A 14735-nucleotide genomic window follows, 5' to 3' on the forward strand; every position below is an offset into this window, starting at 1 on the left:
ATTCTATACCATATTGATAAACATTCCAGATTACACTATCAGTTTAATTTCATTAATTTCAAACTACATTGTATGAAAGGAAAATGAAGGAAAGAGTTTATGAGTAGCTGTTCATATTTAGCTACAATGTCATTTAAATTTTCAATTTTCATATGCTAAATCATTTATTAAGATTCCTTCAACGTTGTTACCATCAACACAAAATTAGCCAGTGCTGGCAACACATCACTTGCTTGAACTGACAGGAAATGTTAAAACTCCTGCTGCTCACTGTATTCATCTGTTTATGCCTTTAGAAGTCATTATTCTAGCTAACTTCAACACTAGCAATATACCATACCGGTCCTGTAATGTGGAAATTTTCATGCATTTCACGCGAACAGATTTCAGCAAGAAAATAGAAACGTGCAAATCAAACATTCCTCCAATGACTGTCTCGATTCCGCAGAATTAAAATCATCCGAAATTCATCTTACCCAGCTGAGTGCGAAATATTACTCGTGCGAATATTAAAGTAATCTCCGGTAGATAGTGATGTGTTGGCCTTACCCATTCTGTTCCATCACAGCTTTGACTGCATGGCTTTTGAGGAAATTCTTGATGATCTTCTCAGAAGTATTTTCAGACTGGGCTGCAGCAAGCTGCTTCCTTTGCCGTCTTGCAGCCTGAAAAGAAAAGATTATTCATCACTCCTGCTTGTACAGTCAAGATGTATCAGGTACTGAAATTTGGTTCTGGTGTGTTTAGTCTGTTGCATACATAGAACATAGACAAGGCAACACAATTCACAATGTGATGAAATGAAGTACAACAAAAATTCACATTAAACATTCAAAAGTGCTGGCAAGAAGCCAAGCAACTATTTTCCATATTCCGAAATGACTAAATCCATAAAAATGATAATGCTGTATCACATGGATATTTTTATCATTACTACAGTATTAAGAAAAAGTGATGCAGTATCCAACAAATTTGGACAAAATACCCCTTGTCATATAACTTAAGATATCTTCAATAATCATTCTGACACAGCCCTCAAGCTGTGTCTAAAGTGTTGCATAACTACCAGTATACCATACAAAGTAGATGTATATCTCTCATATATACAAAATATTATATTTGTTCATAATGGAACAGGCACCTACATGGAGAGGTGATATAGACATTATGCCTTTAACATATTTCTGTTCACACATCAAATAAAACATATGTACGGAATTGTCTCAATGATTCTTTGAATCTTACCAGTGTCTGCCTCTTAATCTGTGGAGGGGTTCCATCGAAAACAAAAACTGGTTTGATGCGATAGAAGAGCAACTTGCATATACGACTGAACAGGACCTGAAGGTGGGGGTTAGCAGGACTGTTGCTGTAGCCAGCCAACACTGCTTGATTCAGCCAGATGCTGACATGTACGAGAGGTCATGTGTCAAGGAAACAATACAGGAGTCCTCAACCTAGAATGACCCTTGATTACAGCTAACATCACCATACTCACCTGGGATACCTCAATATTCATTTTATACAGAAATTGGCAAAATCACATGAATAATACTATCTCAGCAACCGGGGTCATACCTTAAATGTATTATTCACGCAAATCTTCTGGAGATACTATCAAGTCACTTCTCGAATTCAAGAAAAAAAACACAAAAAATTTTGCTGTACATACATAGGTAAGCATAAAGAGATTTACAAATTTTTGGAAATCCATGCCAGCATTAACTGCATTTTAATGTGTTATGCACTAAAAGAAATAGCAATTATGGCAGAATAGATGACACAACTTGCAAAACTTTCTTCAAAATTTCATTTGATATTTTACCAGCAAATTTGACCAATGTCTGCTTTCAGTCAACCACATTAACAGATCATTTCTAATTGTGATTTCACACTGTAACTGGCAGGTACCATCATACATTGTATTTTAACTCACACAATTTTATCTATCTATTTTTAATCTAAAAAAAAAAGGATAAGCTTTATGCAAATCTTCTTTATTGCTTGTTTTGTATGACAATAAAAACTTAATCAAAACTAAGAACTATTCCTGAAAAAACAACAACAATAAGCTTTCTTTTCTGTACAGTTCTGGTTGAGGTGAGGATTTAGCTTTCAACGTTTTGCGAGATATTGGGAAACCACTCTATGAGATGTCAAAGAGCATGCAATTCTAAGGGGAATCAACAGTTTATTTGATGAAAATCGGTTTTGAAATGGCTGCGATATCCAAAAACAGGGTGAAACAAAGAGATCCTAATAAGGCGTGGCCTGTCGCCTTTTATCATTATCACTTTTTTTTTTATATCTCAGCCCTTTGAAAAACAATTTTCATCAAATAAATGTTGAACCCTTCTTAAAATTACATGCTCTTTCATATTTCATAAGATGTTTTTCATTATCTCACTTAGGAATGTTACTTAAACCTGAATCCTCACCTCAACCAGTAGACATACTGTACAGTCCCTTTTAGCTTCTGGCTGTAAGTCTATGATGAAAGTTAGAACAAAAAGGATATCGACTGCCAAGACTTTGCCCTCTAATGACTCCAAATTAATAGGCCTCCCCGTTGACTCGAGGAGCTTCCATAATCCTTGCACTCCCATGTTGAGACCTCAATCAGATTTTCTTCAGTTCAGCATCCCTTCTCGTCTCTGGCTCTCAAGTAATTAAAATGTCATCACCTTTCCTTTAAGGTGTGTTCCTAAAAATTGATGAAAGGGGTAAAGTCATAAAATACAAGGTAGGTTCTATACTCATCAGTTGTGTATGAACTTAGTCTGATTTGATTTAATTTGATTTTACCTTTTTTTTTGGTCTCATATCCATTACTAAGAATCAATGACAGATCTTTACTAGTACCGTATAGTAAGTCTACTACTCATCGACCACGTTTTTTTAGATCGACCACCCTCGCGCAACGGCTTTCTCGCATATAAAATAACAAATACACGTGGGATGGGGCACAATACGCTGGAACATTCGAACATGATGATCATACAAATCAAGACTAGAAATGTCGCTATGGCGACTGGTATGCCTCAGCCATAATGCATGATTCTCCTAATAGGTCTAGTACATGTGGACAATGTGTGATTAAATTTTCACAAAATTGGCAAAACAAGTTTGTCACAAATGTGTTGAATGTTCACCTTCCTTGACCTAGGTTTAATTGGATGAATAGGAGAGCATGTATTTGGGATTTAAGGACTTTAACCTGACTTTGACCCATTCATACGTTTATGCATTGAGTAATTTTCAAGGTATCGAGAAAAAGTGCAATTTCTGTATCGAATAGTAAATTTTTACCGTTTTCATCTTGCCTTTGACCCTAAAATTCATAAGATAATCACTGTCAGGCAGAACATGCATAAATATGTAGTACGTTTCAAGATAAATTGAGCCACTTCCGAGATATGGAGGAAAAAATTAGTTCAGCACTTTCACTTGATCTTTGACCTTTTGACCTTTGAGGCAAAAACAAGAGAAAAAAAAAAACTTTCCAGAGAATCTCTATTAGGTTATACATGCATACACTAAGTGTAAAAATAAATAATCCTGCTGCCATTGCATAAACATGAGGGTAATAGTAAAATTTTGAAGTGTTGCCCTTGACCTTGGACCCCCATAAACCCTTAATTCTCTAGATAATCACTGCCAGTCAGTACATGTATACTAGTACGTTCCATGAAGATACCTTGAACAATTTCCAAGGTACGGTGAAAAAAGGTGAAGTTTTAATATTTTTACTTGACCTTTTGACCTTTGACCTCATGACCCAAACTTTCACCAGAGAATCATAATTGGGTAATACATGTATACACTAAGTTTCAAGAAACTATCTTCAGGCATTGCATAGATATGGTGGAAAAAGTGAAATTTTATGTATTTGACCTTGACCTTTTGACCTTTGACCTTGAGTATGTGCACCCAAAAGTTGATAAGCACAACTTCACCTCGTACACATACATGCCAAGTTTCATTAGGATACCTCAAAAGGTTTTGATAGTTACCGGCCCTGTCTACAAAATTCATTACGGACGGACGGAAGGATGGACGGACGGACGGACAACCCGAAAACATAATGCCTCCGGCACCACTTCGTGGCGGAGGCATAAAAAATTAGGGGGATACAGGTAATAACCTGAGGAAACAGATCCCGGGAAAAAGAATTGAAGAAAATCCTCATTAGTAATACTTTAATAGGTCCAACTATACTCAAGAAACTGCTCATAAATCTAAAGAATAAATGGGGAACTGCCTACAAGCCTTCATTTACCAAGTGTAAAAGTGGAAATTTTTGTGCATTTTGCTTGACCAGAAACAAGTATGAAAATAAAAACATAATTTTACTATACCCGGTACTAAAATTTTAGCACGTCATGATATGTTCCACCAAAATTATGGCTTTTTAAAATGCATTTCACCCAGCCAAGCTCAAACTTAAAATTAAAATTAGCCACGTTTACAGCATTGGGTTTGGATGACCTGTTCACAAGGAACATGTAGTAAACATTAGAAGTTAGAACCACTACTCACAGGGTTAGATATCTAACGTTAACAGCTAGTTATCTGTTTGATACTCTGTGTTAGTTTAACAGTTATACAGTAGGTTGTAGACAAGTTGTAGACCCTATCTACTGATAATCTATGTCTAGATCTAGCATGTCTAGCTAGAGTAGAGAAGATTGCTGATGTGCTAGTACCGTACTAGTAGGCTACCTTAGAGTCTAAGTAAAACTAAAATACTACTGTGCAGTCTTTGTTTGGTCTATATAACTACTGCCAGCACAGTACAAGTAGGCATGGTAGAGAATGTCGGATTACACAATACGACGGCAACAACGTGCCAGCCAGCGGACAAAACAGTTCAGTGAGTTTGACCGATTGGGCGCTCACTTTTTGTTTACAAAACACTCAACAGTCCCACGCAGTTTTCTAGACGGTTTCTACATTTTATATTGGTATATTCGCAAGCGCTTCCTTCCCATCCCAATCTTTATAACGCCATCAAATTTTAGACCTCCTTTTACCCTTCCTTGGACCTTGCTCCCTTGATGCTGATATCAAAAACAGATGATCTTACCGTGAGATCAGACATTCAAATTCTGAGATACAGATAGATCTCCCTCACTTCGCACTCTCTACCACTGGCAGTGGCACTTGACTTGTCACCGAGCGCGAGCCGGTCGGTGTGTGTTTACCGCATGCCTTAGCAGTAATTTGTACGTGTACAGTGTACGTTGTACGTCTAAAAACTGTTGCGACATCACCCTAAGCCTATAGAAGGCCATCGCCGCCAAAACGCGTGCCAAACCATACGCATACATGTCAGAACGTACGCATGCTTATTTCATAACGTACGCATGGTTCTTTCATAACATACGCATGGGACATTTGCTATTATTTTTCAATGAAATTCCTAACGTACGCATGCTTCTGTCATAACGCACGCGTGGTTTTGCCATTACATACGCATGACAGAACCAAGCGTATGTAATGAATGAACGATGCATACGTAATGACAGAGCCATGCGTACGTTATGACGGAACCATGCGTACGTTATTACGAAACCATGCGTACGTAATGACTCGACGATGCGTATGTAGTGCATCATATATTTTTCTGTAGCTATTACGATCTCGCACAACCAGTGAGAAAGCAATTAAAAGTTAACATATTAGTTCGGTTTAGTTCAATTCAGAATCGGACTTTATTCTCTTGTCTGCATTGAACGTACTCCAAAAGAAAAAGAGTATTCTTTTTATTTTTTTCAAGAACAATAAGGCGCACAATCAGTACACTCACATAAGTAAAATTAAATATACAGTAGTCTGATGACAGAATGCAAAATTGTGTTGATTTTAACAATTCAGGATAGAGGAATAAATGGTGATCTAACTGGTTCATGGTAGAATGATTTTGGCGGGATTGGAATGCAGAAATCTGTCGTTATAAATAGGCTAATAACTTGACACGGCAGTCTGAAGAAAAGAGTTTAAAAAAATAATAGGAAATAGAAATGTGAAAATAGATTGTCAAGTATAAAGGGATGAAGTGAGTGCAATATGCCTTAAACTATAGACGTGAATTTTTCCTGAATGGTTTGATGTTTAATACATTCGTGAATAGTGATCCGAAATATCAAATGCATAAAGAATATCGTGAATGACATATTTAGATGTTTCCTGATCCTTAGAGTTTGATAGGCCTATGCTTTGTCATGGGAGATTTGTAAGAAAACCAGAGGTGTCGCGCATGATTTGATTCGTACCGGCAGTGATTTCTATTAACTGCAAGGTCCGTGGTATGAGATAGAACTATGGAAGAGGAGTTGCTTCGGATTAATGAAAACGAAAATCTTTGCAATGACGTGTGGGATATAGGAGGTTGGTATTGCAGTTGGGGATGAATGTATCGTGGAAGAAATGAAGCAATTGTGTTGATGTGCTTTAACATAGTGCAGACTGGTAGGTACAGAGGTCATGTACTCTCATAGTTCTATAGTTGTTTTGATAAAGGAGAGGTATGAGCTAAATAGACATATATACACATTGGAATGTCCTTTTCTGTACGAGAAATAACGCATCAATTTTGGATTTGTTACAGTAACTCTGTGTAGTAGGCTATTACAGAAGTTGAGCCATGGTGAAACAAGATAGTTTCTCGGTTGAAAAGCAAAACATTTTCGCGGCATGATATTGTCGTGACTTCAGGCCCGTAGCCAGGATTTTTCAAGGGGGGGGGGGGGTGCGGTCACTAAAAAAACGGACCTTCGGTACCAATACCAATGATGACACACACACACACACACACACACAATTATATATATATATATATATATATACATATTCTTTGGACGACCGAACTACAAAAGTTGTATAAGAATTTGCGCGCGAAGCGCGCCGCAAATTGTGAATTTTGACTGTTTTAATGACGTTTTAAAGTCTCGAGGAAATTTGTATTTTTGTCTGTTGCATGCAATCGCGTTACGGTATTTCATCTAGGAAATAGTAAAAACTCATTTTGCCAGGAAGTTGCAAAGTTTATTTAATTGTGTTCGAGACTCTGCGCGCGTAGCGCGCCGCAAAATTGAGAATAGTGATTTTCCTGGTGTTGTTTTAACTTTTATTTTTTCTATTGTATACCCGCGTTAGCAGGCCTGAAGCCAGGATTTTTAAAGGAAGGGGGGATTGCGTTAATTAACAAAACGGTCCTTTGATACTGTCCCGGGAGGGGTAGCGACAATTAAAAGGTGGACACCATGCTCATACATGGACTTTCAAAATGGCCCCTAAACGAGTAATGATCATATGATTTTTTCGGGCCTTAAAAACAAGTATTCCTTAAATGTTTCCTGCACCCTAAAGAAGTACTTCATCATGATTGAACAATATACCATTTTCCCAAATTTCGGCCTTTTTGATACCCTTTGATTATATACGCTCGTACATCACACTTTCCATCTATAATCCGTGAGAAAAAACGACCCCTATTACGCGTTTTCTTTAGCGAGTATGGTCACGGTGTCCACCTTTCAGTTGGAGTTTTCCATCCCATTGGATGCTGTTTGGAAGATGAAACATTCACTTTACTATACAGTATATCAGCCGTTGGTATGCGAGTTTGTCAAAAACGAAAATAAATAAGAAAATTTTTAAAACAAAATGAATTGTAAATGTGAACCATTTATATTTTGGCTCCTTGTGGTAGGATATTTCCAGCATTTCCGAACTTTCAAATAATCATTTTAGATTTAATAATATTAAAGGTAGTAGATCCGATTCGCAAACATCTCCAATATCAGTCAAATGTCATATTAACCATCATGCTAAGAAGGTTTTCTTTGTGAAATTTGGAGGTCAGTGAAATTCAAAAATTAAACATCCGTTAGCCATTGGAAGAAGTTGAGTGCAAATTCAGACCTCAGGCTTAGTGCTCAGATGTTTTCCTATTTGATTTGATCTGTCTTACTGTGCACACTAAGATACATACTGGAATGGTTATTTCTTATTTATTAAATTATAGTAGCATATTTGGTTACTAGCTGTCTCTAGGCATTGTCGAATTTGGGCTGCAAAGAGATCCACTACCTTTAAGTTAGAAGAGAGATAAGTAAATAATGATAAAATAAAAAAACAAAAAAGAATGAGTTTCTTTTGTAATACTATCCGACAAACTTTTTACTTTACCATTTTACTTCATAGCTCAGCACTTTCCATTCTCTCTCATACCCTCTTACCCATTACATTTAAATGAAATACAACTAAAATGAGTTTGCGTGCCTGCATAATACTCTTTGGAAATTATAAGTGAGAATGTTGTTAGGTTTTGGCTCACTTTAAAATGAGAACCAATAGAACTGTCACAACATGAGAAAATGTATAAGTAATAATCAACAGTACATTTCCGAATTTGGCCTGCAAAGAAATCCGCTACCTGTAAGTTAGAAAAGAGATTAGAATAATGATAAAATAAACAACAAAAAAGAATGAGTTTCTACCGCCGTATAATACCAGAACAGAGCCTGAAACGGTGCAGGCTCAAGAAATCGTTTGTACTAATACGTCTTGAAGTACTGTGTGATACTGTTGACTCAGACTTCTACAAAGCTGTAAGTGAGAATTTTAACCCAATCCGGCTCATTACCTGTGTTTTTTATGAAAAATATGAATAAAGAATGTAAATTAAATAACGACGCGTCACAATGCAGTCTAACGCTCTCACAGTGTTATCATACATAGGGTTTTTCCTTTTACTCCGGAGCTCTTGCAATATTCAGGCTTTTGTAATACTATCTGACAAACTTTTTACTTTACCATTTTACTTCATAGCTCAGCATTCTCTCTCATACCCTCTTACCCATTACATTTAAATGAAATACAACTAAATTGAGTTTGCGTGCCTGCATAATACTCTTTGGAAATTATAAGTGAGAATGTTCTTAGGTTTTGGCTCACTTCAAAATGAGAACCAATCGAACTGTCACAACATGAGAAAATGTATAACTAATAGAGAACTGGAGTAAGACAGGCCTTTCATTTTGTTTTGTCTCTCCTGATCGTTCGTAAGAAATGCTAATTCATGACCACCTTTTCACAATTTGATTGGAGCATGCATTCATAATGGAAAATAGTTGACATAATAATCTATCCCCTGGCATTATCATGCCAACATGTACTTATATATACATGTACTATATCTTTGTGAGACGTAGATATAAAATGTCTCAGGTTTTCGATTATAGTAATTTCGAGGAAATTTCTTTAATTTTTATCATATATGTAAACTTGAGGCAATTAGATTTTCATCCACTTACCTCTGTTCCTGTGAAAAAATGCAAGTGTCAACCTCAATGTCATCCACGAATCGCACGTACTCGGGCGGCCAGTGGAAAAAAAAAAAACACCGGTCACACGCGCCAAGGGCCATGGCATGCAGTGCCAATATAATAATAGCTCGCACAAATTGATACATAACATTTGTGTTTCTGTGCATGGGGACGATCCCATGGTTCATTCAACAACAGGGTTTCGTACAATTATTTTTAACATCGTTAAACGTACTCTTCCACATTTACGTAGCATATAATGTGTCTTTATATTTATTTGGATTGTTATCTTGAGAATTGCTAAAAACCGTTATTATGAAAAAGTGGACCTTTCAGAATTTGGGGGGGGGGGGGGGGGGGGTGCGTACGCACCCGACGCACCCCCCCTGGCTACGGGCCTGGACTTGGAGCCGACGGTCTTTTTTCATGGCACAAAACGTTCGCGAATCGCCACTGACATTCAATGCATATGGTATAGTAGGCAAAAACTGTCGCGTGCATTTTCATTTCGGAAACCTTGACTCGCGAAATTTTGCGAATTGATAATGCACGCGAACATCTCTTGTGTTCTGGGATAAATAAATTATCAGGAGGACTTTCTTTTTTCGGGGGGGGGGGGGGAGGAGGGGTCAATTTGATAAAGTGTTTCAATTGATATTGATATTGCTCTACATCAACGTATAGGCACCGAATTAATCAGTGTTTAGTAGCCACGATAAAAAATAATCAAAGGCCTACATATTCGGGCGGGATTCAAATCTACGACCTCCTGCGACCTCTATGACCTCTTGAGACCTCTACGACCTCCTGCGACCTCCTGCAACCTTAATTGCACAAAAATCTATAAGACCTAATGGACCAAACCTCTGGAACACACCTCCAGATTATGTTAGATTATTTAAAACGTTATCTTCTTTTAAAGCTAGATTGAAAAACTGTGTTACTGTCAGATTACAATAAATGAATATTGAATCTGAATATAAATTTTGTTTTGTTTAAGGCATTTATTTTCTTAATTGAACACAAATTTTCCTTTGCCGTCCATGAAAAAAAAATATTTTTGTGTTATGTTTCTGCTCAATATCGGGGATATGCATGCCAAAATAAGAGATGAATAATATCTTCAGAGACACTATCTGTGTCTGCGCATAATGATAAATTGTCTCATGTTTCTGTGATTAATTCGTCGTTGAACAACAATATTTTTTTCTAATGCAGATGAAATTTGCACTTTGTCTCAAGTTTTGTTGGTATAAGTATAGAAATTCTGTGTGTCGTCAATATATATAGGTATAATACTGTATAGATGATCAGAAATGTTAGTTAAAATATAACCAATTAACGTTAATAAACTGATTCTCGCCGATGTATATACTACATAGTTTATTGTTATAGATATTCTCGCATATTCCGAAGATCAATATTGGAATTGCCCATCTCTGTTTTCTTAAATATTAATTGAGGCAAATAAAAAACAAAATGTGAGTTAGAGGATAATTTATTTGGAAAATAAACGTGCGTAGTAGAAGCGTCCACCTTGTGAACGATGCTACGACACAGATCAACAGCCTCTGAGGAATTATTAAAGCGTAAGCAGTGGCGTAACGAAGGGGGGAGGGGTGGCACGTGCCCCCCCCCCCCCATCCGCTGGTAAATAAACCCCAAATCAAAAACAAAAACAAAAAACAAAAAAGACCTCACCAAAATGGTAATGCAAGGGTTAGTAAACTGCTTTTGAAATCGACATGAAAGGGTGATCAAGAAATAAGATATTTTTCTAAGATTTCTTTTAACCATGATTAAAGAGGTATTTAGTGTGGAACGTGGTTGACAAAGCCTGGAACCGACAAAAGATTGTGATTCAGCGTGATTCCTGGTTGGCATTCTAAATATAAGTAGGATGTGCGCAGTGTACTCAGAACATCCGAACGGCAAAAAGAGTCGCTGCAACGTTGCGCAATGTACACCTTTGTACCTTACCCTTCGTTATCAAAGCCAGATCATTGATTTTGCAGTGTTAATTGCTTTATACATACTAGTCTATCTTAAAATGCCTTGCATTGCCAATAATAAAACTTGACCTGGGCTATTTCCTAACCTTTCCATGTATATAAAACATATACACACACAAACACAAACAATTTGGGGATGCTCTATAGTGCAGATTTTGAACATCTTTCCCCCGCTTGGTCACTTTGACGCCCCTTCGCTGGTCATATCTCCCCCAATCACGAACATAAACCGACACCCTTGACTACCAGTGGTGGATGAAGGGGGGGGGGGCACTATGGGCGCCCCCCTCTTAATTTCCAAAGCGAAAAATATTGCTACAAACGGCAGTTTTTGGACTGTAAAATGTCAAAATCCGCTCGCTCGCATTTCATCGTTATGCCATTCTCCTGATGTTATACTGTCAGTAAATTGCCAGCAGTTGCGCCCAGTGAGCCCCCTTAATTTCCAAAGCGTAAAAGTAAAAGCCACAAACGGCAGTTTTTGTACTGTAAAATGTCAACATTTTCAAGCTCTCTCTCTCCGCTCGCTCGCATTTCATCATTATGCCATTCTCTTGATGTTACTGCCAGTAATTGCCAGCGGTTGCGCCCGGTGCACCCCCCATAATTTTTAAAGCGAAAAAATATAACTATAAACGGCAGTTTTTTGGACTGTAAAATGTTTAAATTTCAAGCTTGCTCGCTCCGCTCGCTCGCATCTAATCGTTATGCCATTCTCCTGATGTTGCTGCCAGTAAATTGCCCCCTTAAATTCCAAAGCGAAGAAACATAGCTACAAACGGCAGTTTTTGGACTGTAAAAAAAATGTCAAAATGTTCAAGCTTGCTCGCCCCGCTCGCTCGCATATTATCGTTATGCCATTCTCATGATGTTGCTGCCAGTAATTGCCCCCCTTAAATTCCAAAGCGAAAAAACATCGCTACAAACGGCAGTTTTTGGACTGTAAAATGTCACAATTTCAAGCTTGCTAGCTCCGCTTGCTCGCATTGAATTGTTATGCAATTCTACTGATGTTGCTGCCAGTAACTTGTCGTTTCACACCGTCATTCCATAATCCATGTAAGGAAAACTTACGATGTTGCTCAATGACTGCTCTGTGGAATGTATCACATTCCGTTATGTATTGTAGTCCCCATTAAAGGGACATTCCGGACGATTTTCATAATTTCACATCATGTAGTACATAAATCAACAACTCCATGTATAGATTCGTGCAATTTGTTGTGGTCCTTGAGCAGAGAAGCCAATAAATTGAAAATCTTAAACAAATTACACTGAACAGTGTTGATGACATCAGAGCCTCATATATTTCAGAAATGTAGCACTGTGCAATTCCATTACAAGACCACTTGCTCAAGAAGTTCACCTGTGAAGAATCTATGCATGCCTTCTTCTTTTGTTCTGCTTCCGTGAGCCCCGACTCATGGTGAGGCTGCCATGTCATCATCCTTGTTCATTGCACTTTGTCATAAATTTTGAAAACATTCTCATTCCTCATCCCAATCACTATAATTTCTGAAACTCTGTACTCAGTTTAGCTGATTTACAGTTGTACAAATGTAAAAGTCTGAAAATCACCCGGAGGTCCCCTTTAAGTTTGCAGACTGACAGCGCACGCACACACACACACACACATACACACGCACGCACGCACAAGCATACACACCCTCAAAATTACTTTTCCACGAGGTGAACCCCCCCCCCCCAAAGTCTTGACCCACGGTACGCCACTGAGCGTAAGTGTGACTTACTATAAGTGCTTGTGATCAGAATGTGGGTGAATTGGTCTGTCTGAAGGCCTGATTTGAGGGATATCACATTGACCATATATTATACACGATATACCCTGTGTCGAGAATTAGAGTAGTTTATCGACTTGTGTCACGAACATGTTACGCACACTACCCAAAGATTGCAAATTTTAAAAAGGTGATAGCCCTAGAACGTAGTTTTGCTTCGTTTGCGTGCTATCAAAATCTTCGTGCCACTGCTGAGTAAAGAATGTCTTCCGTGGCTGTGGCACAATGGGTCCTACGCCGAGATATGTAGTAAAAAAAAGGAAACCTCAAAACACAACAAAGTTTGTGTAAAAAAGAATATCAATGATAAGTGCTGACTGCAGTGTACACTTGTGGGCAAGCAGGTAACGTTGCCTCAATGGTAAGACTTATCTGTCAATCGCTACTGTCCATGTATACTTTGAACCAATGTACGAGAAATGGGAAAATTAGATTACAAATCACGATCCACTTGCCAAAGTATTCACTTTCTCTTGTAAAGTACGTGCAAATGAGATTACTTGAGCGATCTTTTCCCAAAATACACTACCGCTGCAAACGCATTTTCTCTCTCTCTCTCTTTTTTTTTTGCATTTTTCCGGATCTAAGATAGTTATTATCTTCCGCGCATGTAGTTTCTAGATTTTCAAAACGTAGTGTTATTTCCATTCAGGCTGAATATCTTATATTATGAAGGATATGGCAATATGATCAAAGCAGGAAAGCATATTTACAGCAAAAAGTTATTGCGACGCCTTTGACAGAAACAGGTGCATGAATTGATTAACAAGCGATGAATGTCAATAAGTAGTAGGTCCATTGTTATAATCACATGATTATTAGCTTCATTTGACGAAGTTGATCGGAAAATGATAATATAGGCTTTCCAGTGAGGATAAACAGTTTCAAATATTTTCACATTATGCCTCAGATTCATGATTGAACTTTGCACATTGTTTTGGACAGGATTTACTTCTGTTCAATGTGCTTTACCATCAGGTAAAATGTAATTTCATTGAATAAATATTAACAAGCGAAATATACTAACTGCCAACATTATGCTAGTGCTCAAAAGTATCCTCAGATTGCTTGGAAAGACGGCGGCATACAATCCCAACCGCCAAAGGCACAAATACACCAGTGGAATTCTTTTGTGAATCCTTACAAAATTGACAGCTGTTTGAATAGTTACTGCCAGTTGGAACTCTTGTTCTTGAACCTCCTTAATTGGTATCATATAGGGGCTACCGCCAAATTGGTCATTTCAACATACCCACTATATATTGCTCACGAAATGAAAAGACTATGCGTACGTAATGACGAGACCATACGCACGTAATGACAAGACCACGCGTACGTAAGGAAAAGGCCATACGTACGTAATGACGAGACCATACGTATGTAATTCCAAGACCTTACGTACGTAATGACAGAAATCTGTTAGACCATACGTACGTAATGACAGAAGCACACGTACGTAATGGCAAGACCACGCGTACGTTATGACAGTAACATGCGTACGTTATGACAGTAGCATGCGTACGCTAAGAATTTCATAGAACTATAATGACAAATGTCCATGCGTACGTTATGACAGAACCATGCGTACGTTA

At 37.8% G+C, this 14735-nt stretch overlaps 1 protein-coding gene across 1 annotated transcript in view; it reads right to left on the reverse strand.

The window, feature by feature from the left end:
* Positions 1-5148, reverse strand: part of LOC139722090 (DNA excision repair protein ERCC-5-like) — an 18997-nt gene extending 13849 nt beyond the window's left edge. Inside the window, exons 1-4 of the mRNA XM_071633411.1 lie at positions 5087-5148; positions 2519-2704; positions 1246-1412; positions 550-665 (exon numbers count right to left, since the gene is read on the reverse strand). Of these exons, the coding sequence (XP_071489512.1) occupies positions 550-665; positions 1246-1412; positions 2519-2606 (371 nt within the window). The 5' untranslated portion in view covers positions 2607-2704; positions 5087-5148. The remainder of the gene's footprint in view (positions 1-549; positions 666-1245; positions 1413-2518; positions 2705-5086) is intronic.
* Between the last annotated feature and the right edge of the window lie 9587 nt (positions 5149-14735).

The sequence above is a fragment of the Diadema antillarum genome, unplaced genomic scaffold (genome assembly GCF_040938485.1).
Source record: "Diadema antillarum isolate AM-2024a unplaced genomic scaffold, OU_Dant_1.0 scf00000157, whole genome shotgun sequence".
Taxonomy (NCBI): domain Eukaryota; kingdom Metazoa; phylum Echinodermata; class Echinoidea; order Diadematoida; family Diadematidae; genus Diadema; species Diadema antillarum.